Source organism: Microcebus murinus, chromosome 4 (assembly GCF_040939455.1).
Source record: "Microcebus murinus isolate Inina chromosome 4, M.murinus_Inina_mat1.0, whole genome shotgun sequence".
NCBI classification, from domain to species: Eukaryota; Metazoa; Chordata; class Mammalia; order Primates; family Cheirogaleidae; genus Microcebus; species Microcebus murinus.
Window position 1 is genome coordinate 104976361 of NC_134107.1, and position 19442 is coordinate 104995802.

At 36.1% G+C, this 19442-nt stretch overlaps 1 protein-coding gene across 3 annotated transcripts in view; it reads right to left on the minus strand.

Annotated features, from left to right (window-relative positions):
- Positions 1–2559: 2559 nt before the first annotated feature.
- ZBTB44 (zinc finger and BTB domain containing 44) overlaps positions 2560–19442 on the minus strand; it is a 45155-nt gene continuing 28272 nt past the window's right edge. The window contains exons 3-6 of one of the 3 annotated variants that reach the window (XM_012783335.3): positions 18589–18673; positions 15493–15605; positions 13827–14127; positions 2560–10277 (exon numbers count right to left, since the gene is read on the minus strand). In XM_012783335.3, coding sequence (XP_012638789.1) covers positions 9995–10277; positions 13827–14127; positions 15493–15605; positions 18589–18673 — 782 coding nt within the window. In that variant the 3' untranslated portion in view covers positions 2560–9994. Of the gene's footprint in view, positions 10278–13826; positions 14128–15492; positions 15657–18588; positions 18674–19442 lie in introns of all 3 variants that reach the window. The other 2 variants (XM_012783334.3, XM_012783338.3) reach the window with 2 other exon arrangements.

A 19442-nucleotide genomic window follows, 5' to 3' on the forward strand; every position in this document is an offset into this window, starting at 1 on the left:
GCTGAGGCAGGAGGATGGCTGAGGCCCAGGAATTTTGAGGTTGTGGTGAGCTAGGCTGATGCCACAGCACTCTAGCCTGGGCAACAGAGCAAGAATCTATCTCAAAAAAAAAAACAAAAAAAAAAAACTGAAACAGCAAAAAGGAATTTTTATTAATTTTATAAGTAGTCTCCTTTGCATTCAATAAAGAATTCTGTTCCTAGATAAAAGTTATCATGAGGTCTTACTATTTGTACTGTTGTTGCTTGAGAGGCAAAGAGAGCATTTGCCTCAGCCCCTAATTTAAAATGGACTACAGGATTTTTACTTGATGTGATCTTTTCTTGTTATGTTCTAAGGCAGCTTTCCTAACAGAGGTGTCTAGACAGCAAGAATCATCGGAGGCAGTTCATTCCAGGCCAGCCCTTTAGGGGTGTGTGGGGGTACTGAGCCAGTCTAACTTTTCAGGTTCTCTAATAAATGGGACACTCATTTTCTACACAACTGCCAGCCAAAGGCAGCCAGAAATGTTAGGCAGGGGTCAAAAGAAGGGTATGGGATATGTGTACAAATCTGCAAAACGATTTTTTTTTTTTGAGACAGAGTCTCACTCTGTTGCCTGTGCTACAGTGCCGTGGCGTCAGCCTAGTTCACAGCAACCTCAAACTCCTGGGCTCAAGTGATTCTTCTGCTTTAGCCTCACGAGTAGCTGGGACTACAGGCATGAGCCACCATGCCTGGCTAATTTTTTCTACATATTTTTTAGCTGTCCAAGTAATTTTTCTATTTTTAGTAGAGATGGGGTCTCGCTCTTGCTGGTCTCGAACCCCTGAGCTCAAACGATCCGCCCATCTCGGCCTCCCAGAGTGCTAGGATTATAGGCATGAGCGACCACGCCTGGCCTGCAGAACGATTCGAATATCAACTCTGCTTACAACCTCTGCCACGTTTTGTTCCCTTACCTATAAAGAGGGTAGGTATAAAAGTCTTAATATTTTTTGCAGGAAAATTCGAGTAAATCAATTGGTATTTAAGGAAACAACAACAAAACAGCTTTCTCTTTATCCACAAGGGTATTCAACCCCTAGTGGTAAGCTTGGACAATATAGCGCGACCCTGTCTCTACAAAAAATTTAAAAATTAGCTTGAGGCAAGATCACTTGAGCCCTGGAGTTTAAGGCTGCAGTGAGGTATGATCACGCCGCTGCACTCCACTCTGGACTACAACAGACACAAAAAATCCCCAAATAAAACCTTAGTTATAAATGTTTGCCAAAGAGGGACCTTCCTCTTTCTAGACTGAATGTGCCCTTAGGCAGTTTTTCATCTGTATAAAAATTTACTCATAAAAAAATTACATTAAACTTTGGGATTTGATGTTTGCAAGCAAGTCTTCCCCCTTTAAATTTTTGCTATGTTTGTAGATTTTATTTTGCTAACTTTCTCACATAAGTGTATTTAGAATAAACATTCTTATTCAAAAGAGCAAAAGCCAAAACTATTCATTTCAACTCTATCAGTTGAGGGGGATACACATCTTTGGCTATTACTTTTAGTATCATTCTCTAAAAGGAATCTTTCTGGTACATAATTTATATGCAAACATGCAAATTGTAGCATGTGATTATTTTAAATGCTACATTCTACACTTACATATATCATCTTGTGGCTGAGGCTACTGAGAAAATCAACACAGTTTGATGACCCTGAATGATTTGGTAAAATGCTGTTAAAAATGCTCAGCACACTCAACTAGAAGAGAATGCTTCTTAAAATTTACTCTCTTCTCCTCTGAACTTAATTCTAAAAGGACCCCGATAGCTCGGGGCCACTAAAATACTTTTCTTTGCCTTTGCTGTCATTCTAAAGACCAGTATTACTGCTGGGCACAGTGGTATGTGCCTGTGGTTCTAGCTACTTGGGAGGATAGCTTGAGACCAGCCTAGGCAATAAAGTGGAGAAGAGGAGGATGACAGAAAAAGGAGACACAGGGAAGAGAATACTCTCCCATACGGGAGAGGAGGGGAGAGAAGGGGAGGAAAGGAAAAGTACTGTATTTGACTAGTATTGTCAAAATCCACATTGATGAATGTAAAGTTAGAATGCCCTTCCTGACTTTAGGTGTATTACCTATATGATGAGCTGTTTCCCACTGGCCATGTACCTATTTTTTACTCCCTGGTTGTAAGATATCACTGAAATGGTACCAATGGGTCTAGTCAGTAGAGCATTACTTCAGAAAAAATCACAACTTCTAAAGGTGCAACCAACCAATCAGTACATAGCTTTACACAGAACCTGGTTCAACAGCTCTAGGATTTGATGACTGACTTCCAACTAGCTTCCTCCTTCCAATTTGGGGTATGGTGTTTGTGCAATCTTTGCACTTATAGCTCTTTTCTTACTTGACCAAGAAACTGACGTGTGCTGTCTAATGTAATACTCTCTAGTTTGTGCGTATTCAATGGATATTTGCTTAAGTAATGAATTATTCTGATGACTTTTCTCATCCACTTGACCTCAGTCAAGACCATCACCAATTCTTCCTTCCAGCCAGTAATAAATAACAACAGCAGGAAGTTTTATTCCATAAAGCATTAAGATATTTTAATGAGAAAACAAAAACAAATCTTAATCTCATGTTTCTATCCAAAGACACTCAAAACTAGTTTTTCCCTGCCCATCCCTTCTAACTGCAACTTTATTTGTGACCATGTAATAAAGGCCAGTTTAAAGATTTTTTTTTTAAAAAAGTTTAAACCTTTTTTAAAAAGATTAAACAATCAGGCTAGCAAAAAGGTACTCAATACATACTTTCCTTATATCAAACAAGCTAATATTTCAGTACAATGTAACTATACAGAATATATACAATACACATATGTTCACAAAGCAAACACTATAGGCTCAGAACAGATTTGAAAAAACATGATATTCACATTGATTACAATAACTCTAAAAATGATTGTAACGTTGAAACGGCACTTAGTTTACAAAAAAGTCACAAAAATATATATATATAGTCACCAAGAACTATGGTTCCTGTAAAATACTAATAGCCAGATACTATTATATAAAATGTGAAGTTCTGACAGTGTATACATTTTTAGGAAATAAAACAAAACAAAATCCAAAACCATTTTTGTTATTGTCGAAAGTCAAACATGCCAAGTAACTTAGCTATGGCCACTGTCACCAAGTAAAGCCATACTTGAATGAGATGACGACTGGATACAAAGCTGGTGAACTGGGGACTGGCACAGTTAAGAGCTGTACTGTTCTAGGAGAGGGGTAGAAGACATAAAAACACCCATCTACACAATTTAATGCACATTTTCTCTCCAGCATTACCCTCCCTCGAGAGTTTCACAAAATGCCAGTGCCCAAAAAGAATCATAATGCCATAACCGGCAGGGTTAAAAAAGTTCCCCCCAGAATTCCTTTCTGCTGGGCTCTAGGCAAATATTAAAGCATGCATCAGCTAAACAAAGCAGTCACCCATCTGGAAGACCTTGGTGCAGTTTCCTCCTAGGCTGGTCGCCCTAGAAAGTACTCCAGTTTTTAAATGGAGCCAGATTTATGTTAGCCCTGTAAAATATTGAGCTACTGTAGCAGCAAATATGAAATTACAGAAACAAAAACGCAATTTTAAAAACTCATTTATTACATCAAAACCTTTTCCCTTCGTCTCCCTAACCAGACATCATTTTCTCCTATCACTGAATTCTGATCTATTACTCAATCTGACTTTCTCATTATGCTGCTCTGGAAAAAGACACTTCCTAGTCCTGGAAAAGTTTAAATTTACTCTTAAAAATGGAAATACAGGAATTTTTTAAAGTAAAAAAAAAAGTCTGTTTTAAAAGTATCTTTCACAAATATATATATTTAAATATTAAAATAGGCTACCTAGGATTTTTATAAAATGGCTTTTGAAAAGATAGTAGAGGCAGAAAGAAGCCATATACTACCCTCCAAATTACACATAAGGTGCCACAAGGGTGCCCTACAAAGAGGCAGACAATCTCTATCTGATGCAGCAAGAGGCACCAGTAACAACAGAAAAATTAAATATATTATTGGGAACTTGCATTGAAACCAAATTTTACTCTATTAGGGACTGTTGCTTTTTTAAAAAATACCTTGAAATATAAGTATTAGAAGCCATCACTTTATACAAGGAAGAAAACGAATAAAGTTTATGATCTTACTCCTTCCAAATACCTGATGTCATTCATTTCAGGTACCTGAAAAGATGAAAAGCAGTGCAACTTTCAAGAATTTAATGGACTACTCTCAGTATGAGAGACTTTACATAGCATCTGTTAACTTGAAAACTAAATTGATAACTGAAATAAAAAGAAATCTAGAGAAAATACACACAACTTAATTATAGAAAAGGCTCTCTTTAGAAAGCAGGTGTTTCTAAGAGCTGCATAAAAGGCTTCCTATCTTGAACACAGCTTCCACTAACACCAAGGGAAACAACACATATTAAGAGGAGACACAGGCTTCTCTTAAAGCAGGAAGATTTATCCTTCCTCAGCAGGTGATGTACTTTGGTAACCTGAACATTCATTTACAATGATTTTTAACTTGCTTGATTGAATAATAAAATCTGGATATAGTTAGATTGGCATTTTGGAAAAGAAGGACAATTGATTATAAGTCATGACACTGTAGCTCCTCGAACCATTAAGCAACAATTTTATCAATAAATCTATCACAACTGAGCCCAGGACTTTTGAGCTTAATCAGCCAAATCAGTCAATTTAAAAGAAAGGAAATAAATAAAGAATTTGATCTTATAAACCAGGCACTTTAAAATTAAAAAAAAATTTTTTTTTTGAGGCAAAAAAAAGTTTTTTTTTCAGACAGAGTCTCACTCTGTTGCCCGGGCTAGAGTGCGGTGGTGTCAGCCTAGTTCACAGCAACCTCAAATTCCTGGGCTCAAGTGATCCTGCCTCAGCCTCCCGAGTAGCTGAGACTACAGGCATGTGCCACCATGCCTGGCTAATTTTTTCTATTTTTGGTAGAGATGGTCTCACTCTTGCTCAGGCTGGTTTCAAACTCCTAAGCTCGAATGATTTGCTCGCCTCAGTCTCTCAGAGTGCTAGGATTATAGGTGTGAGCCACCACGCCTGGCCAAAAAAAAATTTTAAGAAGTTTTTGTTTTTAATCTATGGTTGGTACTCTTAAATTCCTGTAAACCATTATATACATAGGAACATGGTATTAGCTGGAACTGGCCTGGTCCTATACAGAAGGAGCTTACTTAGCTAGAAGTTGCACAAACACTTTCAAGGCAGTCTCGTTTTTTAAGATACTGCCAAACTGAGATTCCAATAATATAACCTGAAATCTCTGCAGTGACTAAAAAACATTGAACTGTTTTTTATCATAAAAATGTAATCATTATGATACAGTGGAAATACCAACTATAGTAATTTAGTATAAAGTAAAAAAAGTATGACCATGGATATACCAGTTACAATTCTCATCCCATAACTGACAAAGCCTTTATTCCTCATAAATCTCAACATTATCTACATTCTAAAGTGAAACACCCACATCTACCATTCCTTGGTAGAATCTGGGGAATGGTTCAATTTTACTTCATTGTTTAATCTGAGCCATTATTGCTTTTGGCTACTTCATCTTTCTGAGCACTTTCCAAATAAAAATACTCTATGTCATCATATCCTGTGTCAAGCAAAAATGACACTAAAAGATAAAAGCTACTTGGGAGGCTAAGATGGGAGAACTGCTTGGGCCCAGGAGTAGTTTGAGACCAGCCTATACAACACAGTGAGATCCTGTTTAAAAAAAAGAGAGAAAGAAAGAGAGAGAGAGAGAGAGAGAGAGAGAGAGAGAGAGAGAGAGAGAGAGAGAGAGAGAGAGAGAGAGAGGCAAAATAAGAAATGAGTTAATTTAAATTTTCATGATTTCAGTGTAAAGCCTGTGAGAACATGTTTAGTTATAAATATTCCTTGTAGACACATGTACCACAATAGAGCTTCATCATTCCCCAATTTTGTTCTGCTGTTTCCAAAAACCAAATCTAGTCTTAAACATTCTTCTCTCAATAACTTTTTAAATATATTATAAATAAAGCATCTTATGTCAATAACTTACAGTGAAAACCACACTTATCTTTTGTCAACTTTGAGTCTATTTCTTTCAAATGTGAACTTTATTAGTTTTTTCCCCAATTAATATCTAGAAAATTATTTATTCTCATTCACTTGCACGTATATTTCAGTTATAACTTCATATTTTGCAGATGAGTGGAACGGTAAGTACCACATAAAAGTTTCTAATTCACTTGTTCATCGGTTCCACAAATCTCAAACTCCTTTCAGCTAAAATATAAAAATTTTAGGACTGTTCATTCATCAAGTAATAACAGTAATTCTATGTGGTATACTATTATAGAATTGTCATTACATTATATAGTGTTGTATCTTTCAGGGACTATAAAACTAAAAGAGACTAAAACATGATCTGAAAATCTTCAAAATAGAAGCCAATAAACTAGATAATTAGCCTCTACTTAGATTAAGAGAATACAATCAGAAGAGATAAAAGACTGAAAGATTTAATACAGATTCCGAGGGTTCCCAGGGAATCATTTATAAACTGGGAGAATGTGGCTCAGTAGTTAGAAGGTAACTGAGTTACCAGTAATTAAGTACATTAGTTGTGCAGACTAGTCTATTCCATGTGGTAAAATATTTTAACAAAATGGAAGCTTGTTTTTAAAACCAAAGGACATATGTCATCACATGGAACCTGATTACTGTAAGCCAAGTTACTAAAATGTTGAGATGTAAGACCAAATAAGGCTATTTAAACATTTTAGTATATTTTGTCTCACTGAAGTTGAGAACTTTAAAATAACTGGCAATGTAACTCAATGTGTAACTAATTACTTGAAATAAAAAGATTAAATGCAACTCAAATTAAGAAAAATCCATTTAAATATATTTGTGGGCAAAAACCTACATTTACATCCATTTATAGAAAACTTAAAATGCAAACATATAACGACCAATATTAATCCCTTTGTTTTTTAATTATTAGAATCACTTACATGCTAGATGCTTCCACTGTTAAAATACAGTTTAAAAATGAAAAGAACAACTGTAGGAATTATAACATCCAGTGTCATAAGTGAACACCTTTGATTACTTCTAAAGTATATCACACCTATTTGGTAGTTAAAAAATTGAAAATAAAATCTTTTCTTGTATAAAATGCTTGATTTTTAAAAAGGCAATTTATTGTGAATTCTAAAATTTAAGCCCTTTAAATATGACAAAATTATCCTCTTCGGCCTTAAGAAAGATAGCTATCTATGCTTAAATATTCTAAACTGGAATATTTTTATGTTTAATTATACTGGTAATTTCTAGTGGATGGGATAATATAACTGGCTTTCATCTTTTTGCAATTTTTCCATATGTTCTGGTAAAAATTATACATCTAGGCTTCCTTCTCTTAGATGAATTTTAAATAAATCTAAATATTACTATATATACAATCATCCCTTGTAGCTTTGTTTTTTAAAACAGACCCATAAACTAAATATCCTTAAACTAAATCTCAAGAAAATGTAGAGCCTCACTGAAGCAGAAAAAGGCCTTTGTTTGTATCATGTTATGTTAAATACTGGTTGGTTACCTGTATTGATAAGATTTGGATAATAGACTATTAACCAGATATGCATTTTCACAGTACATTCAAATTTTCCATAAAACTTGGAAGTCTGTGCAATTTGTAAATACCAATCTATTTGGGAAAGAATATCCAGTAATGGGTAATTCCTCATTTTGAGAACACAGAATACCTTAGAGCTGCCAAAATTGTGCAGTGCTCTCATAATGTAGAGTTCTCAAGATAGGGGATGTGCTAAAAACACTTTCAACCAATACATCTGCAAACAATTCTCACACATTTCTTTACTTCTATTTCTTTCCTTCTTTAATTATATTTTGCTCTTTAAGAAGAAAATAAAAAACCAAAAAACAAAAACAAAAAACCTCTTGAAACTAAGGGCAACAATGAGTCCTGGTCATAATTTTACCTATTCTTTGTTTTGCCAATATGGGATTTTAAAACTAATTTTGAAATTTACTTATTTGTAAGCATAATACTTCCTAAGACTATATATAACATTAAAAATAAAAATTCCTGACCTTTCCAGTTGAGACACAGCAGTACTGTAGTTAAGTATCACAGTCTGTTGCAGAAAATAATTCAACCCTATCAGTAAGTGGTGGAAGCCCCGTCATAACCTGTACATGCTAATTTTCCAGACGGTAACAAATCTATGTTTGGGAAAAATGGGTAAAAAACAGGTGCATGAGTAAAGACTTGGAAATAAGTTAAGGAAATCAGAATATGGACAGAGACAAGAAGAACCTTAATCTAAAAATGTCCTAATGAGTTTACTTTCCCTTTCTTTACATTTATGGGGGGGGGGGAGATACTACAGAATTAGCCAATTTTTAAAACGGAAACAATCACTTTGATTTAAAAAGTATATTAAGGTCTAGCATTGAACCAAATTCAGATCTTGTGTTTTGACCAAAGAACTGTATTTTGTTTTTCTTTTATAATCCAATCAAGTGTTTTCATAATTATTAAGCTTTGACTATCTCCATTAAAAAAAATTTCTCATAAGTTTATTATTCATGGACTCATGAATATTTAAGATCAAGATCAGAGATGTTTTAATGGCACTATATAAAAAGTATACCCAAGTCTGAAGTTATAAATCAAAAAGTTTCATATTTTTAGCAGCAGAAAAGGTGATATTCATTAATTTAAGGTTTTTAGTTTTTCAATAGTCTTAGCAATTTTCCCAAAACAGATTTATGAGTTGTAAGGTGATCACTTTATAGCTTCTTCTCATCTTTGACATTATTGCTTACATTGTGTAAAAACTATAGTAACTGCTTTTAATAAACTTAACAATGTCTAAAAATATTTTGGAACAAGTACAATGTATCGCTGTCATATGGAATTTTGTAAACAATCTTACTTGGGTTAAGAATGTAGCCTCAACAGAGAATTATTTATTTTGTCCAAAACAGCACAATAAAAACACCTCCAACAATACATAAACCTATATATAAAATATAGAATATCTCCAATATTTTTCCTTTATATGGTAGCACGCCAGTATATGCAAGAAAACATACTGGTGATGGGGTAAGGGGAAAACTGACTTGGGCAATGACATAGTGAATCAGGCATTAACATTCAAAGACCAGGTAAACATCAATTTTAGTCAGAAAAGCAGTATTTAAAAGGTTCCTATGAAGCTGAGATTTACATACTTCATTCTCCATTCCTGGTCATTTCATCCACAGCCTGACTATTCTCAATCATGCTTCTTGGCCTTTGGAGTGGTGCTATAAAGGTATAGGGGATGCCTCTCTCAGTACCAAATTTTCACCATTAAAAATCATAACAGAAATCACAAAGTTTAAAAGAGTATGCCATATTTCAGAAGTATTTGTCCTAATAATTTTTAAGAAAGCTTACCATAAATACTTTGAAAAACAACAGGTTCAACAAAATATTGTACAACGTCCTGTATATAGTAGTAAATATCTACCCAGGCCATTTGTGAATTCTGTTTAATCTGTTTCTCGAGTGCCCTTTCATCTCAGGAAGGTCAATGATCATCTGATTTCTCCTCTACCTAATGATCTGCTGTTAGCCTACTTTTAACAATGGAAGAAGAAACCAGTATGTGTTTTAAAGTCAACTGGTTCCCCTTAAGTCTCGTAGTTCCTATTATGTTTCAACGTTATGTTACTGTGTACTTACAGAAGCAATCTCTCAGTTATGAAAAATAAAACATCAGTTGCAGGGCTTATAAAGTAAAAAGGGAAACTCTTTCCCAAACTTTTTTTGTTTTGTTTTTGTTTAAAAATTTAAATTAAATGTACAAGACCAAGCACAGGCACTTTCTAAAAACCAAAAATGAAGCCAAACCACAAAATTACTCAATAGTTATAGAAGACAGCTCTGATTTGGGGGGATCATCTCTGGTGGCCTCAGCACAACCACTGGTCTTTGGCTGCTCTGGCACTTCTTCTTCCTTCTCTGCCAGCCCACCAAGAGACCCCAGGGGGAAAGTGCTTTCGCAATTCTGGGTCGAGGAGACCTGCGAAATTACAGGCATTTGAACAGAGGAGTTGCTTTCAAAACCATGTTCTCCAAGATCATACTGAACAAGGGTCTCTTCTTGCTCCTGGTTTAAGTAGTCCGGTACTAGGAAATCACTAGATAAGAGGCAAAGGATGAAATATATTATTAATTTTCACACCAGTGATAGATAAGTTACAATAAAAAGTTCTGATTTGTAAAACAGGATTGGCACTTTTCATTTCACTAATTCTTCAATTTAAGTTCAAACTGAGGAACTTTCAACTTATAAACTTTACTAAATATGAACAAAAGCCATTAAAACCAAAGGGTATCCAATTCTCCCTACTACCACTACATCAGATTATCACTTTCACTATAGCTTTGGACACCTAGACAGCCTTTCTTTTTCTATGTAGAGGAGTTTATATATATAAAACAAATGCAGCATGCTCACTTAAGCAAAGATCATCTGAGTTAACTTAAATGCTTAACTTTTCTTGGTTACACACTGAGTAAGAGGTTTATTACCCTAGCTTTGTATTATTAACTGGATATAAGTTAGTTAAGAAACTAACAGAAATGACCATATATATAATCTAGCATATAAAGATAAGAAACGTAGAAAATAATTTATGTGCATCCTATTAGATTTGGTATATGAGAATAGTGATAAAGTGCCTTGGAATTACAATTTGGAAATGTATGTCCTGAGATTGGTTATATGTTAATCCTCAAAAAATACTTAATTAGGCCAACTAATATATATAGAAAAAATTAGCCGGGCATGGTGGCGCATGCCTATAGTCCCAGCTACTCTGGAGGCTGAGGCAGCAGGATTGCTTGAGCCCATGAATTTGAGGTCGTTGTGAGCTAGGCTGACGCCATGGCACTCAGTCTAGCCTGGGCAACAAAGTGAGACTCTGTCTCAAAAAAAAAAACTTAATTATTGATCCCCACAGGGAACATGGACAGTAAAATATACCAAATTTGGCCGGGCGCTGTGGCTCACGCCTGTAATCCTAGCTCTTGGGAGGCCGAGGCGGGCGGATTGCTCAAGGTCAGGAGTTCAAAACCAGCCTGAGCAAGAGCGAGACCCCGTCTCTACTATAATAGAAAGAAATTAATTGGCCAACTGATATATATATAAAAAAAAATTAGCCGGGCATGGTGGTGCATGCCTGTAGTCCCAGCTACCCGGGAGGCTGAGGCAGAAGGATCACTGGAGCCCAGGAGTTTGAGGTTGCTGTGAGCTAGGCTGACGCCACGGCACTCACTCTAGCCTGGGCAACAAAGCGAGACTCTGTCTCAAAAAAAAAAAAAAAAAAAAAAAAAAAAAATATACCAAATTTATCAACAGAGGATACTTTCTTCACATGTGAGATCAGAAAAGATTTTAAATGTCTTCTTTATACTTTTCTGTATTTTCCAATTTTCTACCATAAAAATTTTTTGGTAGGGCTGGGTGAGGTGGCTCACGCCTGTAATCCTAGCTCTCTGGGAGGCCGAGGTGGACGGATCGCTCAAGGTCAGGAGTTTGAAACCAGCCTGAGCAAGAGTGAGACCCCCGTCTCTACTAAAAATAGGAATAAATTAATTGGCCAACTAAATATATATAGAAAAAATTAGCTGGGCATGGTGGCGCATGCCTGTAGTCCCAGCTACTCAGGAGGCTGAGGTAGAAGGATTGCCTGAGCCCAGGAGTTTGAGGTTGTTGTGAGCTAGGCTGATGCCATGGCACTCTAGCCCAGGCAGCAGAGTGAGACTCTGTCTCAAAAAAAAAGAAAAAATTTGGTAGTTAAAACAATAAACATGGCCGGGCGCTGTGGCTCACGCCTGTAATCCTAGCTCTTGGGAGGCCGAGGCGGGCGGATTGCTCAAGGTCAGGAGTTCAAAACCAGCCTGAGCAAGAGCGAGACCCCGTCTCTACTATAAATAGAAAGAAATTAATTGGCCAACTGATATATATATAAAAAATTAGCCGGGCATGGTGGCGCATGCCTGTAGTCCCAGCTACCCGGGAGGCTGAGGCAGAAGGATTACTTGAGCCCAGGAGTTTGAGGTTGCTGTGAGCTAGGCTGACGCCACGGCACTCACTCTAGCCTGGGCAACAAAGCGAGACTCTGTCTGAAAAAAACAAAAAAAAAAACAAAAAAAAAAACAATAAACATATGAAATAAGTCTTAGATGCTTTATTTAAATCTTTATTACTGAACTAAAAAGTTCATTATACTAATAATGAACCAATAATTAATACACTGAATAACAGTATGTACAGTTATTTTATGAATTGTTCAGTATTAATTAAAAAATTAAAATCTGTTCATCTGCAATACAATTTAGAATGTCCTATGTTATATTTTCTAAAATGTCTTCAAGTGTTAGACAAGAGGAATGGAGGCTATAGGGTTCTGTAATGGGAAGATACAGACAACAGGAGTGGTAAACTGGAACACCATTTCAGTCCCGAACAAACTGCTGACTATGGTATGTATAGTCTAGGTTTAGTGATATGACAACCACATATTCAGAATGAGAAATGATTGCATTAAATCAAATGAATGTCTGGTTTGAAGGGAAAAACAAAATATATGCAGGAATAAGTTGAAATTTATTTAAAAAGAAGGTTTTAAGCCAGGCACCATCATGTACCTATAGTCCTAGTTATTTAGGAGGCTGAGGCAGGAGGATCATTTTAGCCCAAAGTTCAAGGCCATAGTGTGCTATGATTGTGCCCTATGAATAGTCATTGCACTCCAGCTTGGGCAATATACCAAGATCCCATCTCTTAAATTTAAAAAAAATTTGATTTGCACCTAAATATTTGTAGTTGAAAAAAAAAAAGAAAAATAAATTGAAAAATAAAGGTGATTTAAAATGTAAGAATTTAGAAAAATTTCATTTTATATGAAACTAAAGATTCCTACAGAAGTATAATTCTTATAAAGTATTAAAAAAATAGACAATAGAGTTTTATATCTAGAGGGGGCCTTAGAAACCATCTTGTATAAAGCTTACATTTTATTTTTCTCTAAGTTTCAAGCTTCTTCATCTGTAAAGTGACATGCTCAAACAGCAGCAGTTAGTGACAGAGCTAGAACTAGAACCTGATTTCCTTGGATACCCTATAAATCAGAAAGGTAACTCTATTATAATTATTAATATTAAAAGCATGGAGCTCTAAACTGAAACAAAATAGGAAAGACTTCATTTGATCTAAACAATCATATCCATTATAGGTGCTGGTAAAATTTTTCTTATTGGTGAATGGATATTCCTTTACATAAAATTTTAAAAAAGAGAGAAGTGGTCAAGAATTTTATTAACATTCAGAGTCTGAAGTAACATCACTAAGTATCATCTGACATGATAAATTTTCCAATAAGATCTATTTAAGATCCACTATAGGATTACTTTAACCTTATATTATTAAAAAAAAAAAATCAAGAGGATAGTTTACTTCTGTAGAAAAACATTTTCAATACCAACTATGAAGTATTTATAATTTTATAGATTCAGCAAAATTTTATCAGATCAGGAGATCAGAGTATGGATAGTGGGAATTTAATACAAATTTGACTGACTAGCTGGCAACCTGATGAAAAAACACAGCAGGCTGCCCTGAAAGCAGGAAAAGAGAGTTTAGAAAGCAGTTTTCCTGGTTGGGTTTTCGTTGTGCACCTCACCTGCTCTGGAAGTAGTTTGCTAGCTCTGATGCTTCATGGTTCAGACTCCTCAGGTGCACGATTAAATTTCCAGAGTTGGTGAACATGGCGCCACATGTTTTGCACTCGTAAATCCGAGGCTTGCGGATAATGTGCCGGGAAACCCTCATGTGGTGTTTATATTCCCCGAAGGAAGTGAAAGTGGCACTACATATCTGGCACCGGAAACAGCGTTTACCTTCATGCTTTAGGCGATGCATCTTTAGCGAGTAAGCCCTGGTGAACTTTTTCCCACAGCGGTCACACTGAAATGGTTTAATTCCTATAAAATAAAGCAAAACAAAATATCATCTAAAAACAAAATAAACGGAAATGTCATAAACCTCACAGATTTCTGAACTATAATGTTATATAGTAAGAGATAATCTGAAAAGATAAAAACTACCAGCAAAAATGTATTCTAATTAAGTATTTCAGAAAAGGTACAGAATATGTGAAAAGTCTCAAGTCCTTAAAACAGAAAAGATATAAAAGAGGCAGGGGGAGGGAGGCAAACAAGGTAATATATACTGCAACTGATTTTTTGAATACTCTTCTAAATCATTCATTTTGCTAACTTCAAAATACAATTTAACCACAGTACGTGGACAGAACTAAAATCCCCAAGTGACAGCATTTATTGTTTTATTTCATTAGAGACATTTATGTTGAAAAGATGTGTAAATAACCAGTACCTACTCTCCATTCTCTATCTCACAGAGAAATGAGAAGAAAAAAAAAAGGAAAATCCTAACATCTCTGAATGTAATAGAACCATCATTCTCATAGATTGGCTTTTTCAGTATTTAATGTAATACTGACAAATCAGTAAGTGAATTATAAAGTATATTAATCATCTCCCCAAATTTATTATCACAGTTTTGGGGAAAAATTTAAAAACTCTTCAAAACACAATCTGTAGATTTATCAAAGTCACATGAATTGGTGCTAGGACAGGGACTGTAAAACCTAGCTTATCAAGGGGAAATGAGATACTAACAGCTAAGAACAGCAGCAAAGAGCTCTTACCCCTGAGGTCAGTGCTTTGCCCACAAGAATCCTGTCACCTCATGTGATCACTGAACTTAGTTTCAAATCCCTTCTACCCAAAATCTCTTATATATATATATATACACATATATACATATATATATATAAATACAGAGCTGACTTATCAGGACACAGATTTAGGATTATAGAATTAAGTTAATAATAAAATGTTAAAATTTCAAGAACAAGTTTTATTGGGAAATAATTTCAAACTTACAGACATTACAGGAACAGTACAAAGAATAGCTACATATACTTTTTTAACTCGATTTTTTTACCATCTGTGTTTGTGATTCTCTATCTCACATATATACACACACCTAATATATCCAATACCTTTTTATACAAACTTACACATTACATATTACCTCTACATTTTAACCAGAATACTCAATGCCTGTGGCAAATGAATTAAGCAAATAGTTTTCTGATACTGCACCATTTCACCAAGAGACCTAAGCTAATCTATTCTCATTTGACTTCCCAGAGTTCTGTTTTGTTTTTAACTCAGAAGCAACTGTTTTTTATTTTAACTGGGATTCCAAAATAAAATGTTTTAGAGTGCTCATTTATGCAACAACAGGAAAGACGACTTTACCTGAGTGGATGAGCATGTGCTGTTTTAGGTTCTGAATACGGGTGAATCGCACCCCACAGGTCGGACACTGAAAAGGTCTGTCTGGACCATTTGGGCTTGGTCGTTCTGTACTGCTGGTAGAAGGAGCAATGTAGAGTTGGTAGGGATACTGAACATTTTCCAATCTAAAAAAAAACAGATCACAGAAGGCAACCAGGCTCTGATTTTTAAGTTAAATAAACATTTCAGTAGATAAATGTTAAAGAAACAGGAGATAAAAAAACTTAAAGACTTTTTGAAATGGTTTAACTGTTAGATTACAAGTTTTATTTATAACAATATGAAGAATAATGTTATTGTCCAACATGTCTAGCATCTTAAATTTAGCATGGACATACAACCATAGAACATTTCATAAACTATCTTACCTTAGATATCCTCAATTTCACTAATTCTTTACTTCCAACTACTCCTTTAATTTAGGCCTCATTAATATAAGCCTGAATTAATAGTGCTCTCCTTTTAGCTCCACACTCTCTAATCTACCCTTCTCACACTGTATTACAGTGATCTCTCCGATTATATCAGTCCCGGGTCTAAAACCCTGCGATGGACATTATCTTCGGAATAAAGTCTAAATGGTAGGGATACAAGACTCCTCATGATCTGAGCTCTGTGTACCTTTCCAGCCTCATTTCTTGTCATACTCCCCAAATATACCCTCTATCTGCAGTCCCCAACCATCAGGCCAAGGTCTGGGTACCAGTCCACGGTCTGTTAGGAACTGGGCTGAGCATTGCCTGAGCTCTGCTCCCCGCCCGCCCCAGCCGGATCCATGGAAAAATTGTCTTCCATGAAACCAGTCCCCAGTGCCAAAATGGTTGGGGACTGCTGCCCTGTATCAAATGCCACAAATTTTACAAAATGTAGCTAAAAAGTCACGTGCTCCTCCAGGAAGCTTTCTTTGATTTATCAGTGACTCAGGTAGGCACCTTCCTATGCAGAGCAACAGAACTCTCTGCAAATGACTTATTACCTGGTTACTTGTCTATCTTCAACCCCTCTCCTTCCCTCAAAATTGATTTGGCTCCCTGAGGGAAAAGGACCACACATTTCATCTCTATATCACCACTACTCAGCACAGTATCTAATATAGAACACATGACCTGATTAATACTTGAAATTAAGGAACCTAGGCACATTTCTGCTTGTTATACTTTCAGTAACTTATTCAAGTAATTCTGCTTCATAACCTCCTCTACCAGGTTTAATTTAACCATTAAAGAAAAAAAGGTTGGGCGTGGTGGCTCACGCCTTTAATCCTAGCACTTTGGGAGGCCAACGCAGGAGGATTGCTTGAGGCCAGGAGTTTGAGACAAACATGAGCAAGAGACCCCCATCTCCACAAAAATCAGAAAAATTAGCCAGGCATGGTGGTACACACCTGTAGCCCCAACTACTCAGGAGGCTGAGGCAGGAGGATCGCCTGGGAGACAGGAGAGACCAAGTCTCCCCTGCAAAATAAAAAAAAAGAAAACTTGCTTGAATGTCTTTAATCCTTCAAGTTTTGAACAAGTATGGTTTTTAAGATTGTCTTGGACTCTCTATGAGGAGGAATTCAGTTATTTGGTGGAACCTATATTCAGTGATGAGAGACAAATAATTATCAGAGCAGAGGATTAAATTAGGAGGATGCAATAGTGATTGGGTGCTGCTTGAGACTGGTGGTCATGGCTATTCCAGGAACCGAAAGGTCAATGTGGCTAGAAAGTAGTACACAGGATGGAGAATGGTCTAAAGGGAGTTAGGCAGAAGTTGTATCATGTAGGGTTTTTAAAGATATACCAAAAGGCCGGGTGCGGTGGCTCACACTTGTAATCCTAGCACTCTGGGAGGCCGAAGCAGGTGGATTACTCAAGGTCAGGAGTTCAAAACCAGCCTGAGCAAGATCGAGACCCTGTCTCTACTATAAATAGAAAGAAATTAATTGGCCAACATATAAATATATAAATTAGCCAGGCATGGTGGTGCATGCCTGTAGTCCCAGCTACTTGGGAGGCTGAGGCAGGAGGATCGCTTGAGCCCAGGAGATTGAGGTTGCTATGAGCTAAGCTGAAGCCATGGCACTCTAGCTCAAAAGTGATCTATCTCAAAAAAAACCACAAAAAACCAAAAGATATAGTAAGGAGTGTAGATTTTAGGTATGAATGGAGAATGTAAAGAATCTATAACTTAAAAGTAACATAATCTGACTTAATTAAAAGAGAAAGAAGATGATTCTAGTTGTTATGTGGAAAATGGACTAGAGGAGCCGAAGAATGAAATGAGGGACCAGTTTGAAAGCTATTGCAGTAGTCAAGTCAAAATTTGGTTGTGATTTAGACAAGGGTGGCTGTAGTACACGTACAGACAGGAAAAATAGGCTGATTAGGGATATAATCCATAGGTAGAGTTGACAAGATTCGCTTAAGGATTAAATATAAGGAGGAAGAATGGAGAGTGATAAAGGAAAAAAAGATTAATTCTCAAGAGAGATTGCTTGAGAAATTTGAGGATGCTGCTGCTGCTTACTAAAATGGGAGAAAGATCAGAAGAACAGGATTGAGACAGGCAGTTAGAAATCAAGAGTTCTGTCTCAGCCTTGTTAAATGTGAAATGCTTTCATACGTATGTACGGAAACATCAAGCAGAAAGGATCAATGTGAAGATAGCTTGTAAATTACGGGTGTGTATATATCAGAATTAGGCAAATTTTGTTTTGTAACAGGCCAGAGAGTAAATATTTTGGCTTTGCACACCACACAGTCTCTGTTTCAACTATTCAAGTCTGTACCCACAAACAGTACGTAAATAAATGAGTGTGGCTATGTTCCAATCATACTTGATTTACAAAGGTAGTGGCTAGAACTGGCTTCTAGCCCATAGTTTGCCAACTCTTTATACATATACTATTTAAAGCAATGACTAGATGGTTTTGGAAGTGCCAATGAAGGCTTAGATAGGGGCTCTCACTTATAATGTGATGATGCTAAGTTCTTACACAATTCTGAGATAAAATGCTTGAATTGAGTGTAAGCCTAACCCTTATAAGAGAACTACTTGCTCCGTTGTACTAACCGATCATCATCATCTGCATGAGCATTAGTGCCAGAGGTGCTTTGAAGTGTAGGCAGTCCCTCGGTAACGCCTTCGTCTACTGAGCCTGTGAATAAAAGAAAGAGGACAGCGTCAATACTTTGGTGTGAATAAGCCATGATGGTAACTCCAAACTATCCAAGCCTCTAACATACATTATCTAGGGTTCATATCCTGAATTACCAATCAAAAATAGTAGTGTTCTATATTTTGTTTTTATTTAAATGTTTATATGATTTAAAAATAAGTCAGACGTTAAGACAATAGCCTTACATTACTATTTAAATTCTTTTAGGAATATTTCTTTGACAAAAATTTCAGAAAACAAGCAGAGCAATTCAAATGCAAACTAAAAAAATATACATTAATAATTAACAACCATTTAAGGAAGCACTGACATTTTTAGTTTTTAAAACTTATTTTATTGTGACATACAATTTACTTATTGTACAATTTTTACACAGAATTTAAAAGGTAAAGTGAACACCTAGGCAACCTCCAATGAGCCACACAAAAGTACTGCCAGCATCCTAGAAGTCCCCATTTACCCCAATTGTAATCCTCTTCCCCTTCTAAAAGCCTGTCTTAGGCCGGGCATGGTGGCTCATGTCTGCAATGCTAGCACTTTGGCAGGCTGGGGCAGGAGGATCATCTCAGGTCAGAAGTTCAAGACCAGCCTGAGCAAGACACCGAGACCCTATCTCCTACAAAAATTTAAAATATTAGATGGGTGTGGTGGCACACGCTTATATTCTCAGCTACTTGGGAGGCTGAGGCAGGAGGATCACTTGCACCCAGGAATTTGAGGTTGCAGTGAGCTTCTTTGATCATACCAC